This window comes from Rhinolophus sinicus, chromosome 4, assembly GCF_057876585.1.
Source record: "Rhinolophus sinicus isolate RSI-liver-muscle chromosome 4, RSI-T2T, whole genome shotgun sequence".
NCBI classification, from domain to species: Eukaryota; Metazoa; Chordata; class Mammalia; order Chiroptera; family Rhinolophidae; genus Rhinolophus; species Rhinolophus sinicus.
In genome coordinates, this window is record NC_142504.1 from 10,121,995 (window position 1) to 10,148,547 (window position 26,553).

At 40.3% G+C, this 26,553-nt stretch overlaps 1 protein-coding gene across 4 annotated transcripts in view; it reads right to left on the reverse strand.

The window, feature by feature from the left end:
• BBS9 (Bardet-Biedl syndrome 9) overlaps positions 1-26,553 on the reverse strand; it is a 359,579-nt gene that overhangs the window by 71,220 nt on the left and 261,806 nt on the right. For all 4 annotated transcript variants that reach the window (XM_088797660.1, XM_019757307.3, XM_019757306.3 and 1 more), the window contains one exon: positions 2,602-2,784. In XM_088797660.1, coding sequence (XP_088653786.1) covers positions 2,602-2,784 — 183 coding nt within the window. The remainder of the gene's footprint in view (positions 1-2,601; positions 2,785-26,553) is intronic.

The window sequence follows — 26,553 nt, forward strand, 5'->3', positions numbered from 1 at the left end:
GTGAGAAGGGAAGCCAGGCACAAAATGCACCACCCTCCTCTCTACCCAATTCACACATAGCCCCGGAAGCTCAGCGTTCCCATGGTCCCAGACTCAGAGCAAGTGAAAAGAAGGTGTGTTACATCTGGCCCTGACGGTCCTAAAAGGCTTTTCCTTTGAACCAGAACTTGTTTAGAATGAATAAAGAAGGCCAGAGATTCAAAGAAACAGGAATGACTAAGGAAGCCCACTGCACTCCTGTTACTGCACCACTACCCTGAAAATGACGACACAGAAGGAAAGGGACATAGAGCGACACACAGCATATCTGCTTTCAGTCCTTCCTTACTCATCCGCAAGCAGAAAGGCAGGAAGTGTTGGTAGATGTGCGCGTAGCAAGAAGTGAAATAAAGACAGTTAAGTTTTGTGCAGATTCCATAGTTCTGCAAGAACAGAAATATATATGCATGTGTGTATGAGCCACGAAATACACACTGTGTAACTGAGATGATTCCACAGATGAGTTTAATGCTCTCCTGCTTGTAGTAAGGCTGGCATGGCACATGATAAGGATTACTGGTAAATTCACACTAACAATTTAAATTTGTAATTTTTCTTTATTTAGAGCAACATAAACTAGCAAATGAAAACACCATGATGAGAGAGACACTACGGAAAGTAACAAGCTTTGCTTTTAGTACCTGTTTCAACAGCACTGAAGCTCTTCTTTGCACCTTTTTGAACAAGGGATCCGCATTCCCTTCTTGCACTGGGCCCTGTCCGGCTTCCTCACGCTGCAGATTGCCTGCCCTGTGTCTGTTCTGCCCAGTGCCCCCTTGCTAGCTCTCACCCTTTCTCCATTCATTCACCCAACACATATTGACTGCACTACAGTCAGGCATTGTGCCAGGCACTGAAAATATAAAAGTGAGTAAGATGTAATTCCTGCCCTCAAGTGTAGTCAAGGAGACAAATAGCCACGAAAAAGTAGTAATACCTCTCTTATGTGGTGTTAGTGGAATTATAAATAATATGTGTAAACTGTACAAATCACTATTAATAATGGTTAACACTCTATTCAATTATCTCATTAAATCTTAACAACTTTTTGGGGATGTCCTATTATTGTTGCCATGTTATAGCCACAGAAGCAGAGATTTAGATCAGCTAAGAAACCTGACCAGCCAGACTTTGTCATTCCCTGAGTGGTGGAAACTGGAACTGCGACTACCCAGGTCTTTTGGGCTATGAACTCTGAGCTGGTAAGTGATAATTATTCTGAGGAATATAATCCTAACCATTGTAGTCTTTCTTTTCTATTATTGCAGTGTCTACATTTCTACCTTCTCACAGGTCAATTTTACCTGTAATCTTATTTTCTCAATCTAAAGAAAAGTACACTCTAATATTTTCTTCCAATTCATTTATTACTATTTTGTTTTGGATAGAAAATATAGCTTGACTTTTTTTTTTTAATCTGACAGTCCTTTGACCCAACCTTAGAAAATTAGATTCAACTGACAAAGCTTGTAATTTTCAAAATCATATTCATAGCTGTGCTAAAATACAGTGTCCTGGTTAAAAACGTGTACTTTGGGAGCAAACAGACCTGGATCCAAATCCGGGCTCTACCGCACTAGTTTCAGAAAGGGACTTACTCTCAAAGCCTAAATCTTCCCATCTGTAAAAGCGGGGTGAAAAGAGCACCTTAGCTACCATATAGGGCCATGCGTAAATTTAAATAAAACAATCCTTGCGAACCACTTAAAATAACACCTTGTAGTTAGTAAGCACTCAAAAATGTTCATTTTTAGTACTATTATTTTTAGTACCATGCTCTCATATCTATGTTTAAAAATAATCTGAAATGACTTTTTTCTTGAAATAGTTTCGTCCGACTCAAAAACTAAGTTCACGGGTCTCTAATTCCAAGAAGTATATTATTTCTTTGTAATAAAAGCAGGCAGAAAGTTACCCCAAATGGCAGCTGGTGGTCACAGATACCTCTACAATTCAAGGGATATGAGATATTTTTATTTAAACAATTCTTCACCAAAAACTCCACATACGAACCCGTATATCCCCCCTTTCATTCTAAAATGCCTACTCACAGGGCCAAGGGTAAAAGAGTTTATAAACTACACATAAAGAACTGTATAAACGTAACGAAATATTCCTGTAATTTACCACAGTTATCTCAGTTCTCTCTCACCCTTGAAGTGACAGTTAAATTTAAGAACATTGAGCAAATTAAAATGGCCGAACTGTGTTCTCTGGCGGAAAAGGAAAGGATTAGCTAATCTGAAAGTTTACTGCCATCACTCAGGCTGTCAAAAAAAACTGTTTCCATGGCTTCTAAGTGACTGAAGAGCGCATAAAAAATAGACTGGATACTACATAAAAATGGATGGTATATCTATTTTTTAAATAGCTCTAGGAAAAAAGAAAAAAAAAGGCCATATTTGACATTTTTATTATGGGTTAAAGAAAAGGAAAATAGGATTTGAGATTAAAAAAACACAAGCCTTCATTGATACCTTAAAAAACAAGTGATAGCCACTGGATTACCACAATCTTTTCAACAACAATGGCTGCCACCACTGCAAACTTGGGGGTCCTTACCAGTTCTTGAGTGTCCTGCTGTAGTGGCAGAAATGCCGCCTCCAGAATAGCAACCTGGTCCGCACTCAGCTTCTGCCACAGTCCCATCAGCAGAATCACCAAATGGGTGGCACTTTGCAGCCTGGTAAATGACTGGAACAGACTGTCTTGGTTTTCCTCTACCGCATCTGCTAGAGCGATCACCTGCAGAAATTACCAACTCTGGTTAGGGCTAACTTCACAATTCTTGGGCGCTCAGCAAATTACATTTGGCACTCTCTTGTTTTTCTTTAACACACCGTGATGAGCTTTGTCTCCCAAAACACAAGCTATGTTGAGTAATAAAAGACTGTCATTCATCTGTTCACTTCCTTCTTCGAAAAAAAAAAAAAAAAAATGCCCAAATAATTCCAAATCCATATGACCAGGAGAAGACAAAAATATCTACAAAGTCAGATTAATCGGGACATTGTTCAGTGTCTGCCTCACCATTGATTGGCCCTCTACAATATATGCTAATATAAGTAACCTCTAATACAGTTATTAAGTCTTTAGTACTAGTCACAGAGATGGGTCAATTTTAAAAGTTCTTATCAAAAGAACTGCATGTGCCTTGTAATTTAAAACAATCACTTCATTACGCCCTTTTCAGAAAATAACTATCTTCCTCTGATGATTCTTCTTCATCTGTTTCATGGTGTTGGGATAGTCAGTATTTCTTTATTACATCCAAAAGGTAGATAATGTTCAAACGTTTAACCAGTCAAGTAATGTGTCATTTTTAACACAAATGTCAGGCAGCAGCCTACAGGGACCCGAAAGAAAAAAAAAGGTTCAGGGTGTGTTAGCTTTACAGTGCCAAATCTACTTAGGATAAAATTGGCAGGAGTATGGAGGATTGGCTTTTTTTTTTTTTTTTTCACCCTCTTGAATAACCCTGTGGAAAAAAGAACTAAACCAACAATTGCATGGAACATCCAAGACTGTCCATTGGTGCTTTATTTTATTTTAATGTCTTGGTGAATTCTGTGCTCGTTAAAAGTAATGAACTGACTGGCCCAGAGGCTCAAGGCATCTGACAGCCCCCAGGACAGGAACAGCAAAACCCAGGGCCGTGTGAGCTCCTTCCTGCAAGTCCCCACCAGCTTGAAGGACTAGAACGCGGATGAGTTTCAGAAGTCTAATGCACATAATCCATTTGGTGATATTTCTAAGGGCTATTGACACTGGCTCAAAGGGCTTGTTAAAAAAAAGAAATCATCATTCAAACAAGCAGACTCTACAGCTGTATGGTCTCCCAAATTCCACGTAGGGAGGAGAGGGGCTGTAGGGGGAGGGTTCTCAGGGTCTGGGAGACACTGGAAAAGAGATGTAGGTTAAGGGAAAGACAAACTGAAGATCCTTTCCTGACAATACCGGGCAGACCGGATACCTTGCCACTTGGTTGAGAGCTTGCAGGAGTTATAAGAGGCAATCACAACTCACATTCAGCTCTCCAGGAAGCCCTGTACGTTTGGGCCAAGGTCAGTAGTGCAATTGAGTGCAGTGCTTACTATGTGCCTAGCACTGTGATGCTTTCCATTTGTTTGCAAAAGAAATATGTGATATTTTAGAGCTTATGAGGATCTTACAATCTGTTGGCCAGAAAACATACATGAAAACCAATTAGTGGAAAGAAACATCACTGTAATAATGTCCTCATTGTACAGAATGGAAAGTTAAGTGTGAAAGAAGTGAGTGAATGGACAGATTATTATGGGCCAGAGTTAATATCCTTAGGGCCTCTTTTACTCAGGTGAGGGTTGGAACTCATCCCTTCCCTATTACTTCAAGAAGTCCCCTCGGAGAGACAGAGAGAAGCCACTTTCCTTAAGTCAAAACACCTGGAATCATCTGCTTCCCCCATCTTCACCATGGTTACAGCCAACTCCTGTTATAGTCCAAGTTTATATTTTTTTTCTTCCTGTGACTGTTACCAATTAAGCCTCATTGTGGGGGTCATCATATTATGGTACAGATGCTTATTGTCACCAAGTCTAAATCATGCAAAGATCAAGGTCATAAACACCTCCTGAGAGCCAGGTGTGTGCAAGAATTTGCAGGAAGCACCCTGGGGAATTCGATGGTGACAGATCTCATCTCCATCTTCAAAGAGTTTATAATGGAGAAAGGAAAACAGATCAAGGAGGCAAATGCTGCCAATGCAAGGAAGACCCTACAGACTCTAAAGGAAAATGCCATTAACATTATGATTATCATTCGTGATAATCCAGCCAATGAACTGAAGACAGACTACGCACCAAGCAGCCTGCTCTGTGCCCTACAGGTATCAGTGCCCTGAGTCATCACACCTGCACTGTGACTTAGCCGGCACGATCTCTATTTTACAAGGGACACCTCTGAGGCCCAGCACATGTAAGGAATTTGCTCGGTACTCTACGCAGAGCGTGCAAACTGTGCCTGCGCTTCGCTGGGGTCCATGCCTGGTTTAATGCCCTGCTGTCTTTGCCTTGGCATTTTTAACACTTGGATTTCTGAACTTCTGTTTGGTAAGTGAAGTCCATGGGATAACAGAGCAGGTACATGAGCAGAGGAGATACGCTCACTGACTCCTAGGGTTAAATGCTCTTCTATTTACATTTAAAACTGGCATTGTGTAACAAAAAGATTAATGGTCAAATTTGTACTGACAACTTAAAATTTTAATTTCTCCTTACTTGGAATGGCATTAAATAGAAAATAAAAAATACCGTAAGAAGGTGGGGGAGACCCATGAAGAAAGAAAAGGCTGCATATTTTAGTAGCTGCTTTAACAGCACTTTCTTCCTGCCTTTTCACATGGGCCGTGCGTTTTGTTTTTGCACCGGGAACTGCACATTAAGTAACCAGCTTGACTATCACCTAACCTAGTAAAGGAGACAGCAGGATTCAGACATTGGAGTCTCACTGCTAAACCTCCATGAGACCTGAAGCCCCGAACAGAGACGGGCCTATGAACTACTGAGTGTGGAGGGCCTTTGAAAGGAAAAGGTGGAGGAAGAAACAGTCCAGTGCTGGAGCTGGCTCAGTGCACCCCTCCCAGCTCAGGAGACAAAACTGATTGTTCATTGTTCGGGAATTTTGTGAGCCAGCTGTTAAACACGGCTGTTAGGGAAAATTAACTTACATAAATGTAAAATTAAATAAATTACATTAAAACAAAGGTAATAAATGCTCAAAACTCATTACTTCCTAGCCATCTGACTCTTATCGAGTCCCTTGATGTTATTTCTGGCCATTGTCCCTGCATGTTGGAAACACTGCAATGGTGGGCTCCTGCACCTCTCTTCCCAGCGCTGCATTCTAGGACCTCACACTCATAGTTCACCATTGGCCATGGTGGATGTTATCTACAACATGGAGGTCAACTAATGTTACAAAGTCCCGCTTTCTACCCACCCCCTCTTCGCCCGGGAATCAGTTAATATTTACCAGCACACCACTGAGAAGAGGAACCTGAAATTTATCCTCGTGAATAGATATTGGATAAGGGGGCTTTAAAAGGGAAGGAAACAACTTGAACAAAAGCGTTAAAGCAGAAAAGTAGAGGCTGTTTGTTCAGGGAAGGGCAAATATTCCGGTTTGGGAAGAGCATGTAAAGAGACCAAGAAAGGTAACCTGGGCAACTGTGATGGAAGGACCAGAACGTCAAGGGGAAGAACACTACTTCCTGCTATAGGTACTGGGGAGCCATGGAGGATTCTAAGCGTGGGCATTACCTGATGGAGGTGACGCTCTAAGCAACTACTGGGTCACAGTAAACATTTGGGGCAAATCCTGGGACTTCAGTGAGGCTTTTATGCACGCTGCCTACTATCAAGGGGAAATTCTTACTAAGTGTAACAGCATGTCGGTTCGTGGACCCACCCAACACGCTAAACACAGCTGTGGTGGAAGAATGACTTCTCAGTGAGACAGCAGCCCAAACCACAGGGCCTTTCCTGAGCATGGCCCAAAATGCATCAATCTGGGAGAAGCACCGTCTCTCTAAGTTTCAGTCTCGCTGGATAGATTTCTGTGCCATTGTGGAAAGCGTCTGCTATCCCCACATGGACACAGAAATTGGAAAGAAAAGGGGTAAACAATTCCTTATGTAAATTACCCCCAAGAAAAATCTTCCTAATCTACTGGCCAGCATGAAATACTAAACAGATCTCCATGTACTCAATTTAGTTTTACACGTCACAGCCAAGTTTACTTTGTTCTCCACCGGAGCCAGATGAATTTAGCAGAATTAACATAATAAAGAGGGCTGGAAAAACTAAGCCCATCACGATTCAGACTTGACCCAGGCCGAGAAGATTTCACAGCTCACCTGGAACTGAGAAAGCGGGGCCAACCTGCTGTAGGACTCAAGCTTAAGGGACAGTGATATTTCAGTGCTCCTCACTGGCTATGCAAGACGTGCGTTCCCTGGTGTTCAACAGAATACAGAAAGGGAGGGGCTTAGGGAACAATAAATGCTAATGATTTCAAGCACAGTGTGTTGATGGTCTTTGTTTTGCTTTTTCAAATTGAAGGTTTCCAAATAAAATGGAGACCCAAAGGACACCTCTGTCCAACTGCCGTATCAGCTGATGCCAAAGTAATGAGGCAGAGGCCCAGGGCGCTGCTTGCAGGAAAACGCTCAACTCATAAAGTGAGTGTGAAACTAATCCCAAATACTTCCAGCTGCCAAGATCGGCTCTAAAATGGGTTACAGGAAGGCAGCAGCGGCCACAGCAGAGTAGACATGAATCATGCAATGTGAACACGGACATGTCCAATTTCTTCACCTAAACCTACCATAGAATCCGCCTCCAAATCTCCTGTGTGGCACACAGATCCCCACGACATTGCTTCTGGCTCCCATTTACCAAGCCCCGACTGTGGGCCAGGCACTTATACCCAGATTGTCATTTGCTTCTCATGACAACCCTCTGAGACAGGAATTGTTCATCCCCTTGGCCCCAGCTTTCTGATGAGCAAACAGAAGCTTACAGCTCTAATGAGCTCACAACCCAGATGAACACACTGTCCGTGGCCATGAACTAGGGTGGAGAAGGGCCAGATTCCAATCCCGCCTTCTGATTCCTCATTGGGTGCCCTATCTTCTGCAATGATACATAAATGTATGGCATTGGCCCTAGAATAATCCAGTAGGTTTTTCTTTTCATAATCAAAGATACGAAGGAAAAAACACTGCTAATATATTACATCCATCACAGGCATAGGGGCTTAGTTAAGTTTTCCCATTCTTGGGGCTTTTAATACGAGGTCATCTCGAGTTGAAATTTCCAGGTTGGTTTCTGCCCAAAGTTACAACATAAAGGAAATTAGTTCATAATTTGTAAAGGATGGGAAGTTAACACAGTAAGTTTTCTCTTAACAAGGGGAATTTTATTATGCTCCAGATAGCTCAAAATCATGACGACTTGAGAAAACAGCTATTTTCTAGGCCTGCTCCTGTAGTGAAACTACTTTTTTAGAAGGATGACTCATTTATTTTCTATAAATCTCAGGTTCCATGTTCAGGGGTCTGAGCATGTTGATGTGCTCTAATAATAATTTGTTAACATTTATTGAGGGCTTTCTAGGAGCCCGATACTTGCTAACCACTTTACAGGGACTGTCTCATTGCATTCTCAAAACAATTTCAGGAGGTAGATACCATTATTGTTCCCATTTAAAAAAAATACGGAAACGGAATTACGTAAAGGGTCAAGCAGTTAGTAAGGAGCGGAGCTGGGATTCATACCCAAGCAATCTGACACGAGGAACGTCACCGAGTAACGTTTGCCGTCATTCATTTTCTGCCTGAACATCATTGGCAATATGTGGAACAGATTCTATCAGAAGCTTCCCAATTGGACGTTTCAGCTTTACTGACCTTCCAATATCCCCATATGAGTTAAGGTAGGTCTATTTTAATAAAAGACCAGCATGGATGAACGAATTAAGAAAATGGAGTTCCTAGGATGCAGATAAGTTTATAAATCCCAAGGGAAGGAGGCAATAGATTGTGCTGGGATGAGCGATGGCCTGGGAGTCAAGGAGACAGGTCTGGCTTCTAGGTCTGGCTTCCCTACCAAGCAGCTTTATGTCAGTGTTCAATTTACTTCCCTTTTCTGGACTCTAGTTTCAACTCCTTTAAAATGTAGGGGTGGGAAATAGGATCTCTAACATCCAGCACAATAAGCGTCAGATTCAAAAACCTTTAAATTATTTTCAGATCACTTGCTGGTTTGAATGATCCACGCCACTTCTGCCCCTCGATTCGCACACATACTGGGCTTCTTATTTACTGGTTATTGACTTGAAGTTTTTATCCATAAAATAACAGTAAGAATATTTTTCTTTGACTAATTCATAGAATTATAAGAATTTAATGAGAAAGGGGGAAGGGTGGGCAATACCAAGTGTTGGCAAGAATGTGGAGAAATCGGAACTCTCACATATTGCTAGTGGGAATGTAATATGGTACAGTTTCTTTGGAGAAGTTTGGCAGTGCCTCAAAAAGTTAAACATTGAGTTACCATATAACCCAGCAATTTCTCTTCCAGGTTTGTGCCCAAAGAAATGAAAATATATGTCCACTCAAAAACTTGTTCACAAATGTTTATAGCAGCATTATTGATAATAGCCCAAAACTAGAAATAAATGTTCATCAGCTGATGAATGGATAAATTAAGCGTGGCACACCCACACTGAATAATGGAATATTATTCAGCCATAAAAACAAATGGAGTACTCACATGCTCCTACATGGATGAACCTTAAAAACACTATCCTAAGTTAAAGAAGCCAGTCTCAAAGGACTGCATATTGGATTATTCCAGGTATATATATATATATATATATATATATATATATATATATACCAAGTGTCCAGAACAGGCAAATCTATAAACACAGTAAGTACGTTGGCAGTTAGTCAGGACTGGGCGTGGGGGATGGATAGGCCGGAATGGAAACTGACTGCTAATGGGTGTGGGGTTTCTTCTAAGGGGGATAAAAATGTTCTGAATTAGAGTGTGGTGACTGTTGCACAACCCTGTGACTATGCTAAAAATCATTAAGTTACATACTCTAAATAGGTGAATTGTATCTATGTAAATTATATCTCAATAAAGCTGTTAAAAATAATTAGCAGAAGTAAAAAATACTGTGGACGTATAATCCATGTAAGGGAGATAAATTAACACAAATAAAGGCACCTCTGTTTAAGCAACAATTTTGATATAGTAATGGCTATGCCATATTGCAAATAGGGCTTAATATTTTGGATGATGGAATAATCACATGACTTTGGAGTCAATCAGCTCTAAGCCTGAATACTGGTGATGCTACTTACTAGCTATACAACCTTTGGGTGGTTATTTTATTCGAGTATTTTGAGATCATACTCAAAAGCTTGGTAATATCCCTTCAATTCATTGCTATTTTATTTGGCTCCTGGTTATTAATTCTTAATACTCCCTATAATGGAGGGCTCATTTCAATTTAGTAACACCTGGTAAATTCTACTTTTTCTGCTGGATTCACAACGACATTGAAACAGGAGGCCCTTTCTCCCGGTACTTGAAGCACACTACCTCCTACGCTGCTACTGATTTCTCTGCAGTGTTCCTGGGTCCTCTCTGTGTGGTCACTCAATGGGGCAGCGCTCGTTTCATGGCCAAGGTCAATTGCGTTCCAAAGTAAAATGCCATGAGTCCCTGTATCAAATCTATTACTGAAAGCTCTGTAAGTGACATGTATTGGATTCCCTTTTTTCCTCCTTTAGAAATTCTATTAAAACATGCATAACACAGACACACAACTTTGGCTGGTGTGACTTGTCCTCTAGAAATCCTCTGAGGCTTGTTCATGAGGGAGCCAAATGCTATTTAATTCTCTTTTGTGCCTTATTGAAAATGCTAGACAACTTGGTAATTTGAATAAAATCTTTATAAAGTACACTATGAGAAGGCAGAGGGAAGATAAAACTCATACTTAGCCCAGAAAATTCCAGTGTAAAAAGACCAATGGGGAAATCCCCAACATGCCCTCAATTTTCCGGAACTCGGTACGCAGTGGGTGGCTCATAAACGCTGGATGAATTGATGAACTTCAAAGTCATTGCACCTAAAAATCCCAACCAGGAACCATCCTAAATTGCCTCTTAAATCCTAGACACACTCCATCAGGCACCGTCAGGCTCCCAACCGGAATGGAATCCCAGGGATGTCACGTGGAAACAACAGGCCTGCCCCAATATAGCTGTCATCCAGTTTTTAAAAAAATCGCTCCACTTCACCTTTAGCCACAGATGCTGAACACCAGGCTACACACAGCTCTAGTGACTGCTGATGGAACGTACTCTTCGCATGGCTGCCCTCTGGTTCGAAAGACACAGTGTGGGTCTGGGGCAGATTGGGAAGCAGGCAGAAACAGGGCATCCTTCCTGCTCAGTAATGTTGCTGGGGAAGGCGTATGCTGCAGACGCCACATGACAAAGCCCTTGCCGTAGGAAACAGTTAACTAGGTCTACACTTTGACTGTGGCCAAAAAGATCCCCTTTTTCTCCAAAAGAATTGTTCCTGTCCCAACAACAAGGCAATAAAGTTCAACGTGAAAAGCGAAAGGACACGGAGATGATTTAAACACCAGACAAGCACACAGGGCGTGCTTCGTTATCTGTGTGCTGAACCTTTAGCTAGATAAAAGAGAACCCTGAGTTTTTACTTCAAAGGCATAGCAAGAATCTAATGCTTAACTGCTTTTGCTACTATGTTATTTTGTATAAATAGGATAGGGGACTGGATTACATTCTACTGCACCTCACATGGAGTAAAAACCTAAAATTCCCCTATAACCTGCATTTAGCTGAAATTCCTAAACCAAACCCAGGATTAGGATACATTTTTAACCATGCTACCATTTTGGGTAGCTAGTAAAACAGGGAAGGGCACCCATTCGGCAAAAAAACTTCAGTGGCACCAGTTAATTGTCCTCATAAAACGAGACCTGCCAATTGGCTGAATCACCCAATGCTTTGGGAGACCAAGGTAGGGTCGCTGTCACTCTTGGAAGCCGTGTCGTGACGGCCTTTCTGGTCTAGGATTATCATTTTCCTTGACACCAGTCTACACTTGCCAAAGACCTTGAGAATTTATATAAAACTGGATTTAGAAAAACAAATTATTCTTGAGAAATTTCTTTATACTATATACTGTAGAACGCTTTTTTCCCCCCCTTTTTTAATGTTCTGCCCAGAAGAATATAAAAGGTAGGCAGTGCTGGAATATGGACTTTGGCTGGGACTTGTAAAATCTATACCATTGATACATAAAAATGTTAAATGAGAAAGACAATAAATCATTTGCAAGTGACATCGAGACAAATTTTGCTATTTCTGCAAAGTTTATTCACCAAATAGACATGTAACTTAATCAGCTGAAAGGAAACTAACTCCACTGCTTGACTATTATAATGTTAAAAATACAACTGATCTCAAACCTGATTACTATTTTTACACACCCCCCAACCCCTGCTGACCAAATTTTTACCCCTTTCCATAAAATGATCTACCTATAGCCAAGTGAAACCCCAATTTAAAAAATAATAATTAATGGAATCAAGTTGTAAAAAGAAGAATGAATGTTCTCCGGGCCACGGTTAGTTGCTGAACAGATCGCTGTTAAAGCCGAAATCTATGGTTGGCAACGTCAGAGCTCGTTTTACAAACCCTGGAGAATGCCACAGTTATCACTGTCCAAAAACAACACCCAGAGGTCTGATCTGAATAGTTTCTAAGTTTAGAGTGTTTCAGGCCACATTCCTACATGTAGACATGTCAGTAATTATGTAGCCACCCACGCGGGCTTGAGTGCCATCTCTGTGAAGGGAAATGATGGCTAGATGGGCAGTTGGTGGGTGTTCTAAGAGCACTCCTTCAACTAGGGCAGCAAATGCTAAGATACATTATGACATGTGATCAGTGAGAGCCATGCTGAGGGTCCACCCAAAGGGGCAATAAGAGAGGCTAGCGACCCCACGGGACTGACGATGCTATTATTGATCATTTCCTTGGCTCCAGAGTGGAAGAGGTAAACATGACATTTTCACAATAAAATCACACTGCTGGGTTTTTCTTTTCTATGAATCTTCTTTTCCAGAGTCCATTTCTCTTCAACACCTGTTGTTTTATTTATTTTTGCTTGTTTAGGTAAAATACATAGTTAAACCATTACTATCTGGTAGTTCTTTGGTAAGACAATTACAGGCCTATATGGCTCAGACCACGGGAAATAATACAGAAGGCAATGAGTGGTGCTGCCTGGTTTCATGTGGAGTGAAACTAGGGTAAACTGTAGGTATTTCTACAGTCATAGGCCGTTGGACATTGTCATTGGGAAGTGGCCTTGCTGAAGATACGTCGTGCTTGATTTCTACCCCCTCCAGACCAGGAGTTTTATGATTTTCTATACCCCTCCCACAGTCTCTGGCTCACAGCAGGCATTCAATGTGTGTTTGTTATGTGAAGTAAATTAAAAAGCCCGATAATTCAGTAGCACAAGACTGTCCATGAAACTGGGGATTTACAGGAACGCACTTGGGCAATGGAAGTCCACCCCAGACGAACAAGACCACGGCCTACCTACCATGCTGGAAACATTTTTACTGGCCATGTTATTTATTGGGTCTACCACAGGTAGTAAATAACTAGGATCTAAACTCACACCTTCCACATGTATTACATTACATTGAATTACTAAATCCATTCAAGTCTGTACAGCTATGTTTATCTAGCAAGTGTTATAAGGTCTGTAATTTCACTTTAAAATACATCACATAGACAAGGTCATATGATATGAGCATGTGAGTTGGTTTAAGTTACCCTCTAGAGCAGAGTTTCTCAATCTCCTTGTTAATGCCATTTGCAGCCAGACATTGCTAGTTGTGTGAATTGCCAGTGGGCACTGTTGGAAGTTTAGCAGCACCCCTGGACTCTATGCCCTAGATGTCAATAGCACCCTCCCCACACTTGTGACAACCAAAAATGTCTCCAGACATTCCCAAATATCCCCATGAGGGGCAAGACCATGCTGGGTGCGAATCACTGTTCTAGAGTCTCAGTCTGTGCTCAAAATAGCTCTCCTTCTATTAGAAACAAGGCTCACAAGCCAGAAGGGCTCCCACAACACTTAGGCTATTTGGTGTCACCAGCAACACCGGAAGCTTTCTAATTACCATGACGAATGTCAGAAATGGGTTTTGATTGGTGAGATCAGAGGTTTGCTGATCAGCATTATGGGTGTTAGACATAGATTCATTGGCAAAATTAACGGTATTTATATTCATACTATAATTCACATGAAAGGGGTATAAAAATCCAGGAGGACACTGAAGGGATATGTCCAAGGCTTGAGCCTACATGATATCATGTCTTGCTTTTGAGACAGAAGATTCCCAGCTATCTGATGCCCACTGGGAGGGTAAACGGGTCCTGCCTTGGATGACTGCCAATCAGCCTCAAGCGAACCTTCCTAGAAAGGGGGTGTTCTAGTCCCGAAAATAGAGTTGAGCCTTTACCCGGCCTACTGCATAGGCTGCATGAGTTGTTCCATAATAATAAATGTTTATTTAATAAATGCCTTCATTTGTGGCAAAATTTGGCATGAGACTTACTTTCATTATAACCAGGAAGAGAGGCTATGGGGAAATGGCTCATTCTCATCCATCTCAAGCTTTTTAATGGCTATCATTACTTACTGAGAAGAACTGTAGAGTTGTGCACGACCAAATTGGCAAAGGCAGTGTGCAATGTCAAGTCTGTGCTAAGTGGTGGCCATATATGTGATTGAAGAGCTGCCTACAAAGAATGAACAGCCTAGCAAGAAAAACAAATGCATTTAAAAAAACAACAACAACAACAGCTGTTGCTTACTGTGTGTCCACCACGTGCCAGGCACAGGCCTGAGAACTCAGCGTATGTTACTCCTAAATCTTTCAACAACCCCTCTAGGTCATTATTATTTTTGAGTGATGAAGAAAACAAGGTTCAGAGAAGTTAAGCAACTTATTCAAAATTACACAGCAGTGAGTGTCTAGATTCAAACCAGGTGTGTCTAAAACCTCTAAAGCCCAAGCATTTCCCAGCATTCCACACTGTATACACACACACACACACACGCCAAATGATAAGCGTTATACAAATGACTGTTGGGTTGAGTTAATATGAAATAGTCTATAGACAAGCCCTCCCATCCCACCTGACTTCCTAGGGAAGAAGAGCCCACATATTCCTTTGCTTGTCCTTCATTTAAACAAACCCACATTTGAATGTTTGAATGACTTTGGTTCAGGAAAGCACTCAAGAGTCCTGAATACCACCCCTTATTGTCTTCCACCCATGTCTGTTACTTGCCGGGTCCTGGGATCATCTGAGTTTGTAACCCCTGCAATAATCACAAACTCTTCAAACATAAAACAACTACTAGAACAGGCATGGAAAAAGCAGAAATCATCCACATGACGAATGATTCAGTCCAAATCTGGGCTCCAGTCCTGTCCCACCGCTCACTGTGGTTTGACCCTACGAGTGCTCCTAAAGCTCTCTAAGCTTCAGTTGTCTCCTCTGTAAAAGGGAGGTATTTGCTGTGAAAATCAAGTGGCATGAATGTGTCTGTCACCACAGCTAGCACACAGCGCTGAACAGAGCTTACTCAGCATTGTTACTATTAGTCACTGTCCCCTGGCTAAACAGCCAATCAACATATTTTTTTTTTTAAATAAAATACAAAAATTATTATATACCTGAAGATAACAACCGCTCTCTCTTTTGCCTTTTTGTCTCTATTTCCCACATTCCCAGTAATTTCAGCACCGCTTCCTCGGACTGATTTTGCACATAAGTCGTGTACATTATTTACCAAAGCATGTGGCACAATCCCCACTCATCATATTCTCCGCACCTGGCCCCTTACACCCAGCGCATTTACGATTACTTGTTAAATCCTTCCAAGCTCTGTGAGAACAGGGATTGGCTTTTGTTTTACTTACTGTGTCCCAAGCACCTAGTACAGGGTCTAACACATAGCTGGGATCAACAAATACCTGTTCGATTGAGAGATAAAGCCCACTGGTATATGCGGGAAGGGTGGCATATTGGCTTAATAATACTACAGACGCGTCTCTCAGAAGTAGGCTAGTACTTAGCATATATCAGTGGTGAAGGCCAACAAACAGCATATTTCCTTAATTCCTTAATGTGCTTTCCTTGTTAGGGGCCCTCCCCCACAGCCCCACTCCCTCCCACACACACATTTTCATGTTTTTCAAATTGGGATGTGTCTTATCATCTCTGTGTTCATTTAGCATGCTTGTTGTACTTTTTATCTTCAGGAGTGATTAAATCAATACATAATGTGCCCTAAAGTTAACATCTTAGAATTAATTTATTTTTGTTCAGTATTTCGTCTGGAATTACACCTCCCAACGCGAGGGTCTTCATCCATTTTCCAGAAAATAACTGTTCCAACAGCACTCGCTGACAATCCCTTCTGAGGCACTCTCTCTTATTTTCCCCACGTCCCCTAAACCTCCCCCACACTTCCTAGGACCTCCCTGAGCTCTTTTGTAGGATCTCTACAACAAAACTGTACAATGGAGACCTTGACCATCATGAAACTGAGGCCCTGAAAGGATGAAAAGACTGACTGTCCACAAACATGGCGCCAGATTCCAACCCAGGCATGTGTAGTCACAAGATTCCTTCACTGCACACACTGTTTCTGCAGAACGGGGCAGTCTAGAGCTAGAAAATTCACTTCTGAAAATTTTTACTTATTTTTTAAATTTAATTCCTTTTTTTATGATTTCAGTGAAAAAAACATGCATTCTAGGAAAGTAATAAAGTATATCTCTTCTGAATAGAGGTTGAGATTGACTTACCCTAATAAAAATAAAATGTACATTTATTCAAATTTTCCACAAATATCAATTGAGCACCCACTGGGTGTTAGGTGCTATACTAACCTTAATGGAGGGGAAAAAATGTGTCTCAGTGGGGATCTGAAATGGGAGGGAGGGGTAGAGTTAACCAACATTTGTGAAATAGTGACATTCTTCATAATTACAAAAATTATTTTTAATGACTATTTTCAAAGTGATCTTGAACTACAAAACTGGCTGAAAGATAGTAAATATCTATGTACAGCTCTAATATAGACTAGAATTAAATAAAAAAGAAAAAAATCCATGATGTGAGTTTTAGTCCTGGCATCAATATTCTAATTTAAGCTTTCTCTGTTAAAAGAAAACATACAAATAAAAAGGAAAAAAGAAAAATAAGAAAAAATAAAACATTTTGCCTCGGCCAAAAAAAAAAAAAAAAACAACCCACATAAAAAAAAGAAAAAGAAAAATCTACAAACAGAAGCAAGTGAATGTTATATTAAAATGAGATCTTTTCCTGAAATGTCCAAGTTTGGATTTGATTGGATGAGAGGTCCCTCTAAACCCAACACTTTTTTTTCTTCCTTCTAAGTAGCTGAAGTAGACTATATAAGGAAGATAGTATCTGATTGGAGAGGTAAGCGTTACAAGCTTGTTTTTAAAAATAACTCTCTTGCTAGTTAACTAAATCAAACAGGTGTCACAGTTTAAATCAGAATCCTCCAATAGAGTCTATTTACCAGAAACTTGAATCCGTTTTCAGAGAATAACAAAGGAAAAAGATTATCATCACACCAGAAACTGATTCACACAGCACTTTTTGTTTAAATTTTTGGTATTACTATCCAAAAACATGATAACAAGCTGAATTAGGATAAAATAGCAGATATCACACCAACCATCCAGAGAAGAAATTTTAAATCTGGGGATAGAATGCCATCTTGGCACTTTCAAGTGTGCGTGAGTGATGGGGGAAAGATTACAGTTTAGCTTGTGAACCCTCAGGAAACAGTTCTTTGTTTCAGCTCTCTCAACTTTTATCCTGCAGCCATCATTTTAATTATCCTAAGAACCCCTTAGAAAAGTAGGGTTTAGCAACCTTTAGGAAAATTATGATTTGATGATTAAAACACAACATTAAGCAAGATTATACACATTATTGGGGAACTGCTCGCCACAAACCGTCCAGGAGGTAAGAAATCAATTCTGGCAGGAATCTGAGAATGATACGCTGACCAGTCACATGTTGGTTTACTGATATTCAAGATAGTTAGATTGTTTCCCTGGTTTAGTAACAGTTACTGCCTGAACAGAGATAGGGGAAGAAAGAAGGTCTTAGTCATTAACACTATTTTGATAAGGTATAAAACATCCAAATTTTTCTTCCACCTACTGGAGAAAAACTCAGTCAATTTCAGCAACAAAGAGCATTAGATGCATTTAAAAGGGGGGGGTCGGGGAGTGCAAAGCTCTATCAATCTTCTACTAGTTGACTCTTCTACCAATTAAATTTAATTTCTTTCAAGAAGATACATCTTACCTAGGAGTATCCACCAACAAAGTTTTCCATAATGTCCTAGACCAAAGGTTTTTCAATAGTTTGTCATTATGGGAATTTCAAGTGGTCGTTTTGATTGAAGCCTATTCTGAATGTTATATGGTATCTCAGACACGTTCACCACTCAAATGTGTTATCAGTTAGTAGTAATGTTCTGCTAAAAATCAAGTAAACTCCATTCCTTAATATGAAAACTACTTATCTAGAGGTCTCATAAATTTTTTTCCTCTGGAGAGAAATAAACTTTAAAATTAATGCGACTTAGAAGAAAAGACGTTAGCAATCACAGAATCAGAACTGTAAGGCAAGACCGTAAGATACTTACCCCACCACACAAAAGTGATGTGTATACAGCTGTCTCCATTCCTTAGAGTATAGGTTCTTTGAGAACCTGGCCTATGTCCTTATGTCCTGCTCGTAACACTAAGTATTCAGTATGTCCATCTGAATTCAGTGGAGTTAAATCATCATGTCTAAGCCCCTTATTTTTTTTCTACATAAACTGCTGAGGCTCAGAGAGGTTCAGTGACTTGCCTAAAACCACATGGGAAGTTACTAACAGAACCAGGACACACCTATATCCTGCTTTAAGGATTTCACCCTCATTTTAGTCTCATTAAGTATTCACAACCACCTTGGGAATCAAGTGGGACAAGCACCGATCTCCCCATTTTACGAGAGAAAAAAAAAAGCAAAATTCCAAGGTCACATGGTGCAAAATTCCAAGGTCACATGGCAGGTTTAAAGGGTATTAAACTCATGACTCCAGGCCTGAGCGCTTGTTCCTATGGCACAGAGGACTGAAAGCATGCCACTCCTTACCTACAAGGCATGAGCTAGGAAGAGGAGGTGAATCCAGGCACAGAAGAAAGGGGGAACACAGATGCTGCACAGAAAGAAAACTGACAGGGGGGCACAGGTGTAGCCGTCTGGAGGAAGAAGGCCTTGGAGCTGGCAATGGTTGTCTCTCCATGAAATGGGATCATAGCCTGCCTTTGTTTGGATTTTCCATTTTCTTAGAAACTTAGTAATTTTCTTCACTGTCAGTTTTTTCATCTGCATTGTTCATTCCGTGTACCATTTATCGTGTAACATGTCTCTGACATTGATCACCTTCCCTGTGATCACTAGGTTATGATATCGGGGTATTAAGTTGAGATGTTTTCCTTACATTAAAAGGGACAAGAGGAGCAAGTGAAAGGAGAGCACTGAACCTCTACCCTCCACCCCTTTCTCAGGCTGAGCATAAGGTGTCCTCTGAGGGCTGAGAACAACACAATTCATAAAGGGCAGAGACCCAGATGCATCAACTGGCCATTCTGGCCAGAGTTACTAGGATGAGAGGGACCAAAATGTGGGCACAGGATGAAAGAGAAAAAGAAACGGTCCAGACCACTTCTTCCACCAACAAAAACCTGCCTAAAAATTGCTTGGTGTGGTGGAAAGACCATGGGCCTTTTATTTAACAGTTTCAGTCCCAGTTTTGCTGGTTAGCTCAGGAAAGTCATTCCACTTTTCTAGACGATTCTTGTTGCTATACTGTAAAAAGAAGCAAAGTAATACTGGCTTGCCCCACAGAGTTGCTATAAGGGCTAATTAAAATAATTTATATAATAGTTTTTAGAAACTGTGAGCCACAATATAAATGTTAGCTGTCATTATACTGAAAGAATAAAGAACTTAACATCTCGAAATATTCTTAATTCTCCGGAGACCGACTGTTCAATTAATTTACAAGGAAAGAATACAAAATGTGTAGCTTACCTAGGAAAAAAATAACATATGGAACAAATTACTGTTTATGAAATGGGGACACCAATGAATTACAATGAATCCTTGGCATATGTCCTTACACAAAGAATACTATTTAAGAGTCAAAATTTGCTAGATTATACAGGGGCAGAGGGGACATTCAATAGTCACAAGGTGAAGATCAAAGGATTTTTTCAATATTAAAAAATTTTATAGGAAGAACTGTGCTCTCTGTAACACTGGTATAGAATTTCTATTTCTAAAATAAAACATAGTCATTAGCTTGGGTCATGCATATGATAAAGACATGGAGTAAGACACAACCCAACAAATCACCAACTCATTTTATTCTCAGTGAAAGACATTACTGGCTAAGACAATGAAGCATGTTTTCTTGGTTGCTGAGAGCAACTGTGAGTAGCGGCTGTGGTCTTAAGAACTGGAGAGAATTAGAATAAAAAAAGGCTACTTCTGAGAAATCCTCCTTTCACCTTGAACAGCTAAAAGAAGTACCTCTGAACAGGCAACTGGCTTGCTGCAAATTGTGAGAAGTTACTGGAAAGAAACCTGGAATTTTCCTTTAACCTCTATATCAACATCAGCATCAAATAATAACAATAACAATAAGAAGAAGTTTGCTTCTGACTAGGGTGAGGGAAGAGTGGGATCTTGGCTTTGGGTCCCAAATCTCACAATTTTGAAACAACCTATGCCTTCCAACCCACACATCCAAAAGTGAGACACGGATCCCTGAGTCGGCGAAAATACGAAAGGACACAGCATTGGAGTTCGATTGCTTTCAAGAATCATTCTTAACCAAATCCCTTTTACGTTCAGCAACTCCCTAATGCACTAAAAAGAGAATCTGATTTCAACAAATTTCATTTTTTTACAGGTGTTTCTGAGGCTCACGCTGTGATGTACCCGTTAAGGACAGTCTGACCGCTGGCTCTGTCACCTCCAGCACTTCCTTTCCCGAGACCTCTTTCTGGGGCGGTCCCGACCCACGCACCCATGAGGGGACCATTTACATCCCATGTGACTATTATGAATCTGAGGGGCTGTGACAGCACCTTTATTCCCAGGTTGCTCCTGGCTGTGAGGTCTAGAACAATTTGGCCTCGGTGATTTCGAGGCCAAATGCCCCAGACTCAATGTTGGCAGGGAGTCTTGACCATTAAGGCTAAATTGTGTCCCTGAATTGTGGAGAGGGCAGAGGTCACTTGGGTTGCTCTCCCACACACACCTCCACCTACTGAAAGATCATCAGAAAGATTAATTTCCAAAGTTAGGAAATCAGGCTTCAGCCCACCATGGCGTGGTCATAAAAATTATACCCAACTACTCATGAGTCATCGGGCACTGGATTCAATCAGTGAATGAATTCATCCTTTTTCCAGTGGCTATCTCCACTGCATCAACGAAGCACTGGCAAAAATGAACAATTTGGATACGGTGAACCAATCGCCTTAAGGTTCACACCTAATCAGCGATTTCATTTTGGATTTGACTGTATCAACCAATTTGACCAACTCTTCACACCCTTGTCAAGTTACCATTCACTACGTCACACCATGCCCACCCAGGAGAAAAATTTCACGCAGACCTCAGTAATAGGAAAGTCGATTTGCTACTGAATAACCAAACGATCACAAAACAAAACGAGAAAAAGAAGTGTCCTCTGTTTCTTTAAAACATTGAAAATCTTTTAAAAGGCGGTGATTCCAATTTTGTATTGATTTGAGAGAAGTCAAATCTGTGGCCCACTCCTCGCAATGCAGGAACATTTTTTCTATACGTATTTCCATCCAGATTTCCTGAGGCTTGTGGAGAAATCTGCTTTGATTTAACCTACTTTTCTCTAGATGTTCCTGGGTGTACCACAGGGCTGACTCTACTGGTTAACAAATGCAACCTCTTGCTGAATTTGATTTACGCGGCTCATGCCAGCCTGAGTGTAATAAAACGAGTCTCAATTCCGCTCAGTTGATATGAGCATATAATATTTAGGTCTCAGTCCAATAAGCCTCATTTCAGAACTTTTTCTCCTTATCACCTTAATACGCATGCCACCTATTTGTTGGTCATTTACTATGTGCCTGACACTTTGCCTCAAAAAAGAAGGTTCTTGTCTTTGAAAGCTTAAAGGTGACATTCAGTAAAAGTTCATTACGCTGAGATCAAACTAGCGTCTCTTAAGCCAAGGGAAACGTCACAGGGTACCAAATTCAGTGGTCAACTCTGAAGTGTTTCCTATAAATGATTCTGATGCGCTTAATAAATGAAGACCGAAGTTGTTAGGAAAGACTCACTGGAGTCTGGAGAACCTAAATTAGTTTTGTCAAAGAAGACTAGAAGGAATCCCAGTGAAGATACAGAGATAAGACTATTTTGATAAGCTAATAACATCATGTTTTCATAGACCAATGAAGAGAGCCATAGGATAAAAGAAAAAGTTATAGGATAGAAAGTTCTGTAAAATTCAGGTATGTAGGGACACAGTGAATCTAATCAAAGATTTAAGCTTGGTGATTTCAAAATCCAAGAAGGGTGCCCTGTCTTTGCACCTAGGGCCAGGTCAATATAAAAGGGAACTACTTTATAGAGTGTAAGCATTTCTGCTCAAGGTCAAGGGCCAAATTTTAAGCCCGGCTGCCACTCATCAAACATTTCAGTCTCTGTTTAAGCTATTTCTCAGAAGAAAACAAAGGTGTTTATTCTTCATTTAGAATTCATGACTTACTCCAACTAGGAGATTTGAGATTAAAATGTAAAACTGCCCCTTTCACGATTTCTATCCAGAATCTGGCTTACTAATCCACCCTTAAAATGGGGATAAATATATAATTTTATCCAAAGGAAATAAATAAGCACCATTTTCATTCCAGAATAGCCCAGAAACAGAAATGGTAAAGAGCATATGGCCCAAACAACAAGAAGGTCTTAACCTCTGAAAGCCACTGAAGCATTAATGCTTTAAATCCCAACATTTCTACCAAAGTCTATAGAACCTAGAAAGATACAGGTTTAATACCATGTAATTTCAACTGAACTGGAAATAATGTGGCTTCTAACATAGTTTCAGCTGACAAATTTAAGGCTGACTAACTCTTAAATTGAAAGAAACATATTCTAAAATTAGTAATTAGGGGAGGGAAAAGACCAGCATAATTAGAAGCTCTAAAGTGTACTACTAAACATAATATTATTTCCAGGATATCCCTTTTTGTCTCAATTATACTATTGTATTTTCTATTTTGAGCCATCATCTATGTATTTAGTTGAACTTTAAAAATAGGCCACCATAGCTTTTTGGCAACAGAGCCCTTTGTTATCGGGATTAAAAAAGGAAGACAGAGTTATAGCCGAAGGACCAATCATGATGGGATACATGGGCATCAGGGAAGGACTCTGTCTCCCACCCAAGGCAACACAGTAGTTAGCCAACAGGGAGACCCTCCCTCTGTCACTCAGGAAGCACCAGAAGTTTCTCCATTTCCCTAACTCTGACTTTCTTAGTCTCTAACATGAGGATGAACCATATTTCTCCATCCTCTTCAAAAATATGAGAATTGAAAAGACATGTGTGTGTGTTTTTCAATAATGTTGAGTTCTGTGATAGAAAAATCACAATTTAGTACCAGCGATAGAAAAATCACAATTTAGTACCAGCCTCTACTTACTCCCACCTCTTCTTTATCTGATCTGGTTCACTACGAGCTACGACTCCAGCTGCTGCTTCATGTATTTACATAATAGTTCAAGATACTGACATTAATAAGCCAACTTTTCAGTGAAAAGTATCCAACCTGCAGGGTGCACGTCCTTCCCCAATTTGCTAGCGACAACGCCAACAGGCTCAAAGCCTCAACGTCATATTTAACCAGTTCCTCCTTTATCCCCTTTATTAAATAAGAACCCCCAAGTGCTATGGATTCTGCCTTCAAAATTTCTCTCCATAGTTACTTCTTCCTCTCCACTCCAACCATCGCTCTCCTCCACGTAGCACCTCCAGGCTACTGACTTCAGCTAAGCTGAAAAAGGAGATAAATGATCACTACTTTTATAATACCGAGAGGGAGCCACTATTGACATTTTGGGAAACACCTTTCCAGACAATTCTTTTTGAGACTAGCGCTGTATATAGATAGATATGGATACATGTCTACATGAACGGGATCCTGTTTTAGATGTTTTGCATATTTTATGCAACATTATACAATACATATCATGGCCTCATAATTTAATTCTAAAATATCATTGTTTTGTGCTTTCATTTCCTGCTTCTCTTGCCTATTTGGAAGAACAATCTATATTGAGTGTTTTTCCAGACATGTCAAGATGGTCTAAATGAAAGTTTACAGTAATAAAAGCAAAATATCTAGCTCTAATTAATCATGTTATGATTTATGCAGAATGAAAAGAAAAACAAAAAGAAAAAAACCTGGAATCATCTCTGAAGTAAAAAAAAAAAAAAAAATTACAAATAACTTGCTAACAAATCTTCCTGATCAGTGACCAAGCTAAAGCTTCCAATGACAGCACCTTTCATTGTGAAATGAAATTACATTTAATGTACTTTTTGTATTTCCCTTGATGAATATTTGAAATTCTTACTCTTTTCCAGTTAAATAGTTTTTACTCCATTGCACTTTGCATCAGCTACGATATTCTATATGATAGAATTCTACAGGTATTCGATAAGAAGTGTAAGAATTACTATAACCATGCCAATCCCAGAATCAGAAAATTACAGTGGCTCTCAAATGAATAATAAAGATATAAAAACTGGCATGTTCCTAAAAACCCTAACTTTACCTTTAGCCTAGCAGTTTGTAACCTGTGCCCAAGAATGGACGTCAAGGGTCAGTAAATTCCCTGAAGCTGAAAGTAACATGTTGGGTGTTTTATGTATTTTTCTGGAGGAAAGAGTCCCATTGGAGTCTCTGACCTCAAAAAGAGCTCACAAGCACAATGTTAATATTCCCCTTTCATCACCTCCATCATATTTAATGGCCCACATCTATTATTATTTCACAGATCTGGAACTTCTAGCAAACTCAAGAAAACCTACCTGCTGCCTTGAAGCAAGAGACATATGATTTCCTTCAGTTAAAATGTTCTGACCCTCACAAAGCTCTCTTTGAGAGTCCCTCCTCCACTACTCCACTGCACCGGGTCTCGCTGACCCAATTCACCCTGACGTGTCAAAGTCGCCAGTCTTCCACTATGAACAGCTGGCACAGCTCACTAACTGGTTAAGGACACCAGGATAGCTTGTTTGAACTAACGTGGGCTAATGTACTCACACAGGGTTTTCTGTGATACAGTCCCCAGGTAACCATGTTACAAGGACTTTCCAAGACAAGCGTTGAAATAAAATGATGATAAAAACTGTAAGCATTCAACAAAGCTGGACAAATAGGGTATTTCAAGGCAGGTCAGGTTTTATGACATCTGACAATTAAGTTTGTGAACTTGTTGCAATGATGTAGCTAAACTTTTTCGATATCAGAGGGATTATTCATTATCAATTTGTACCAACCGGACAAACAGTTAACCAAGTTTACTATTTGGAAGTGCTGAAAAGGCTGTGTGAAAAAGACGCAAATGTCCTGAACTTTTTGCCAACAATTCATGGCTCTTGCATCACGACAATGCACCAGCTCACAGGGCTCTGTCTGTGAGGGAGTTTTTAGCCAGTAAACAACTGTATTGGAAACCCTCCCTACTCACCTGGTCTGGTCCCCATTGACTTCTTCCTTTACCTGAAGATAAAAGAAATATTGAAAGGAAGACACTTTGATGACATTCAGGACATCAAGGTTAATATAACAACAGCTCTGATGGCCATTCCAGAAAAAGAGTTCGGAAATTGCTTTGAAGGGTGGAGAAGATGCTGGCATTGGTGCACAGCTTCCCAAGGGGAGAACTTCAAAGGTGACCGTAGTGACATTCAGCAATGAGGTGTGTAGCACTGTTTCTAGGATGAGTTCACGAACTTAATTGTCAGACCCCTTGTCACACCATCTCATCCAGCTCCAACTCTTACGGGAGAATCTTCAGCTACAAAATGAATCCAAATAATAGTCTGCCTTTAAATTCACACATCAGTTATTAATGTCAAAATTCGTAAATACTAAGTGCAGTCTCCATGAAGGCAGTAAATGTTGCTCTTCTCCCTTTGCTGTTACTTCCATTTTTACTTTGAGTCAAGTTACTTGACAATTCTAACAGGCAACCCAAACTATTTTTAGGAACTTAGCAGAATGCAAGTGACAAAACAAATTTCCACATCTCACAGCAAAGGTTCCCAGCTTCTTGGATCTCTTATTTAGGATAAGTGAATGAATGAACAGCAGTGTGACTCACAGAAAAGTCAAAATGTGACATAGAGGACCTTTTGTTTTTAACAACCTTTTTAATAATTCACAAGTCAGGACTAATATTTCCTGGCTTTTTTTTTTTTTTTTTCGTACCTCTAAGAAGACAGGCCTTCTTCCAGAAAACAAACAAACAAAAACAAAACACGACATGTCTTGTAAAGGGTCCCACTGCTCGTCCCTCTCCACCCCTGGTATCAGCCCCCCCGATTAGCTCCTGTGTTTGCACAGCTCGCAGTCACCACCACACATTTTAATGAATTAGCCCATGCCTTCTAGAAGCCCGCTGCTTACAGGCCATGATTGAAATGCCCAGACTCG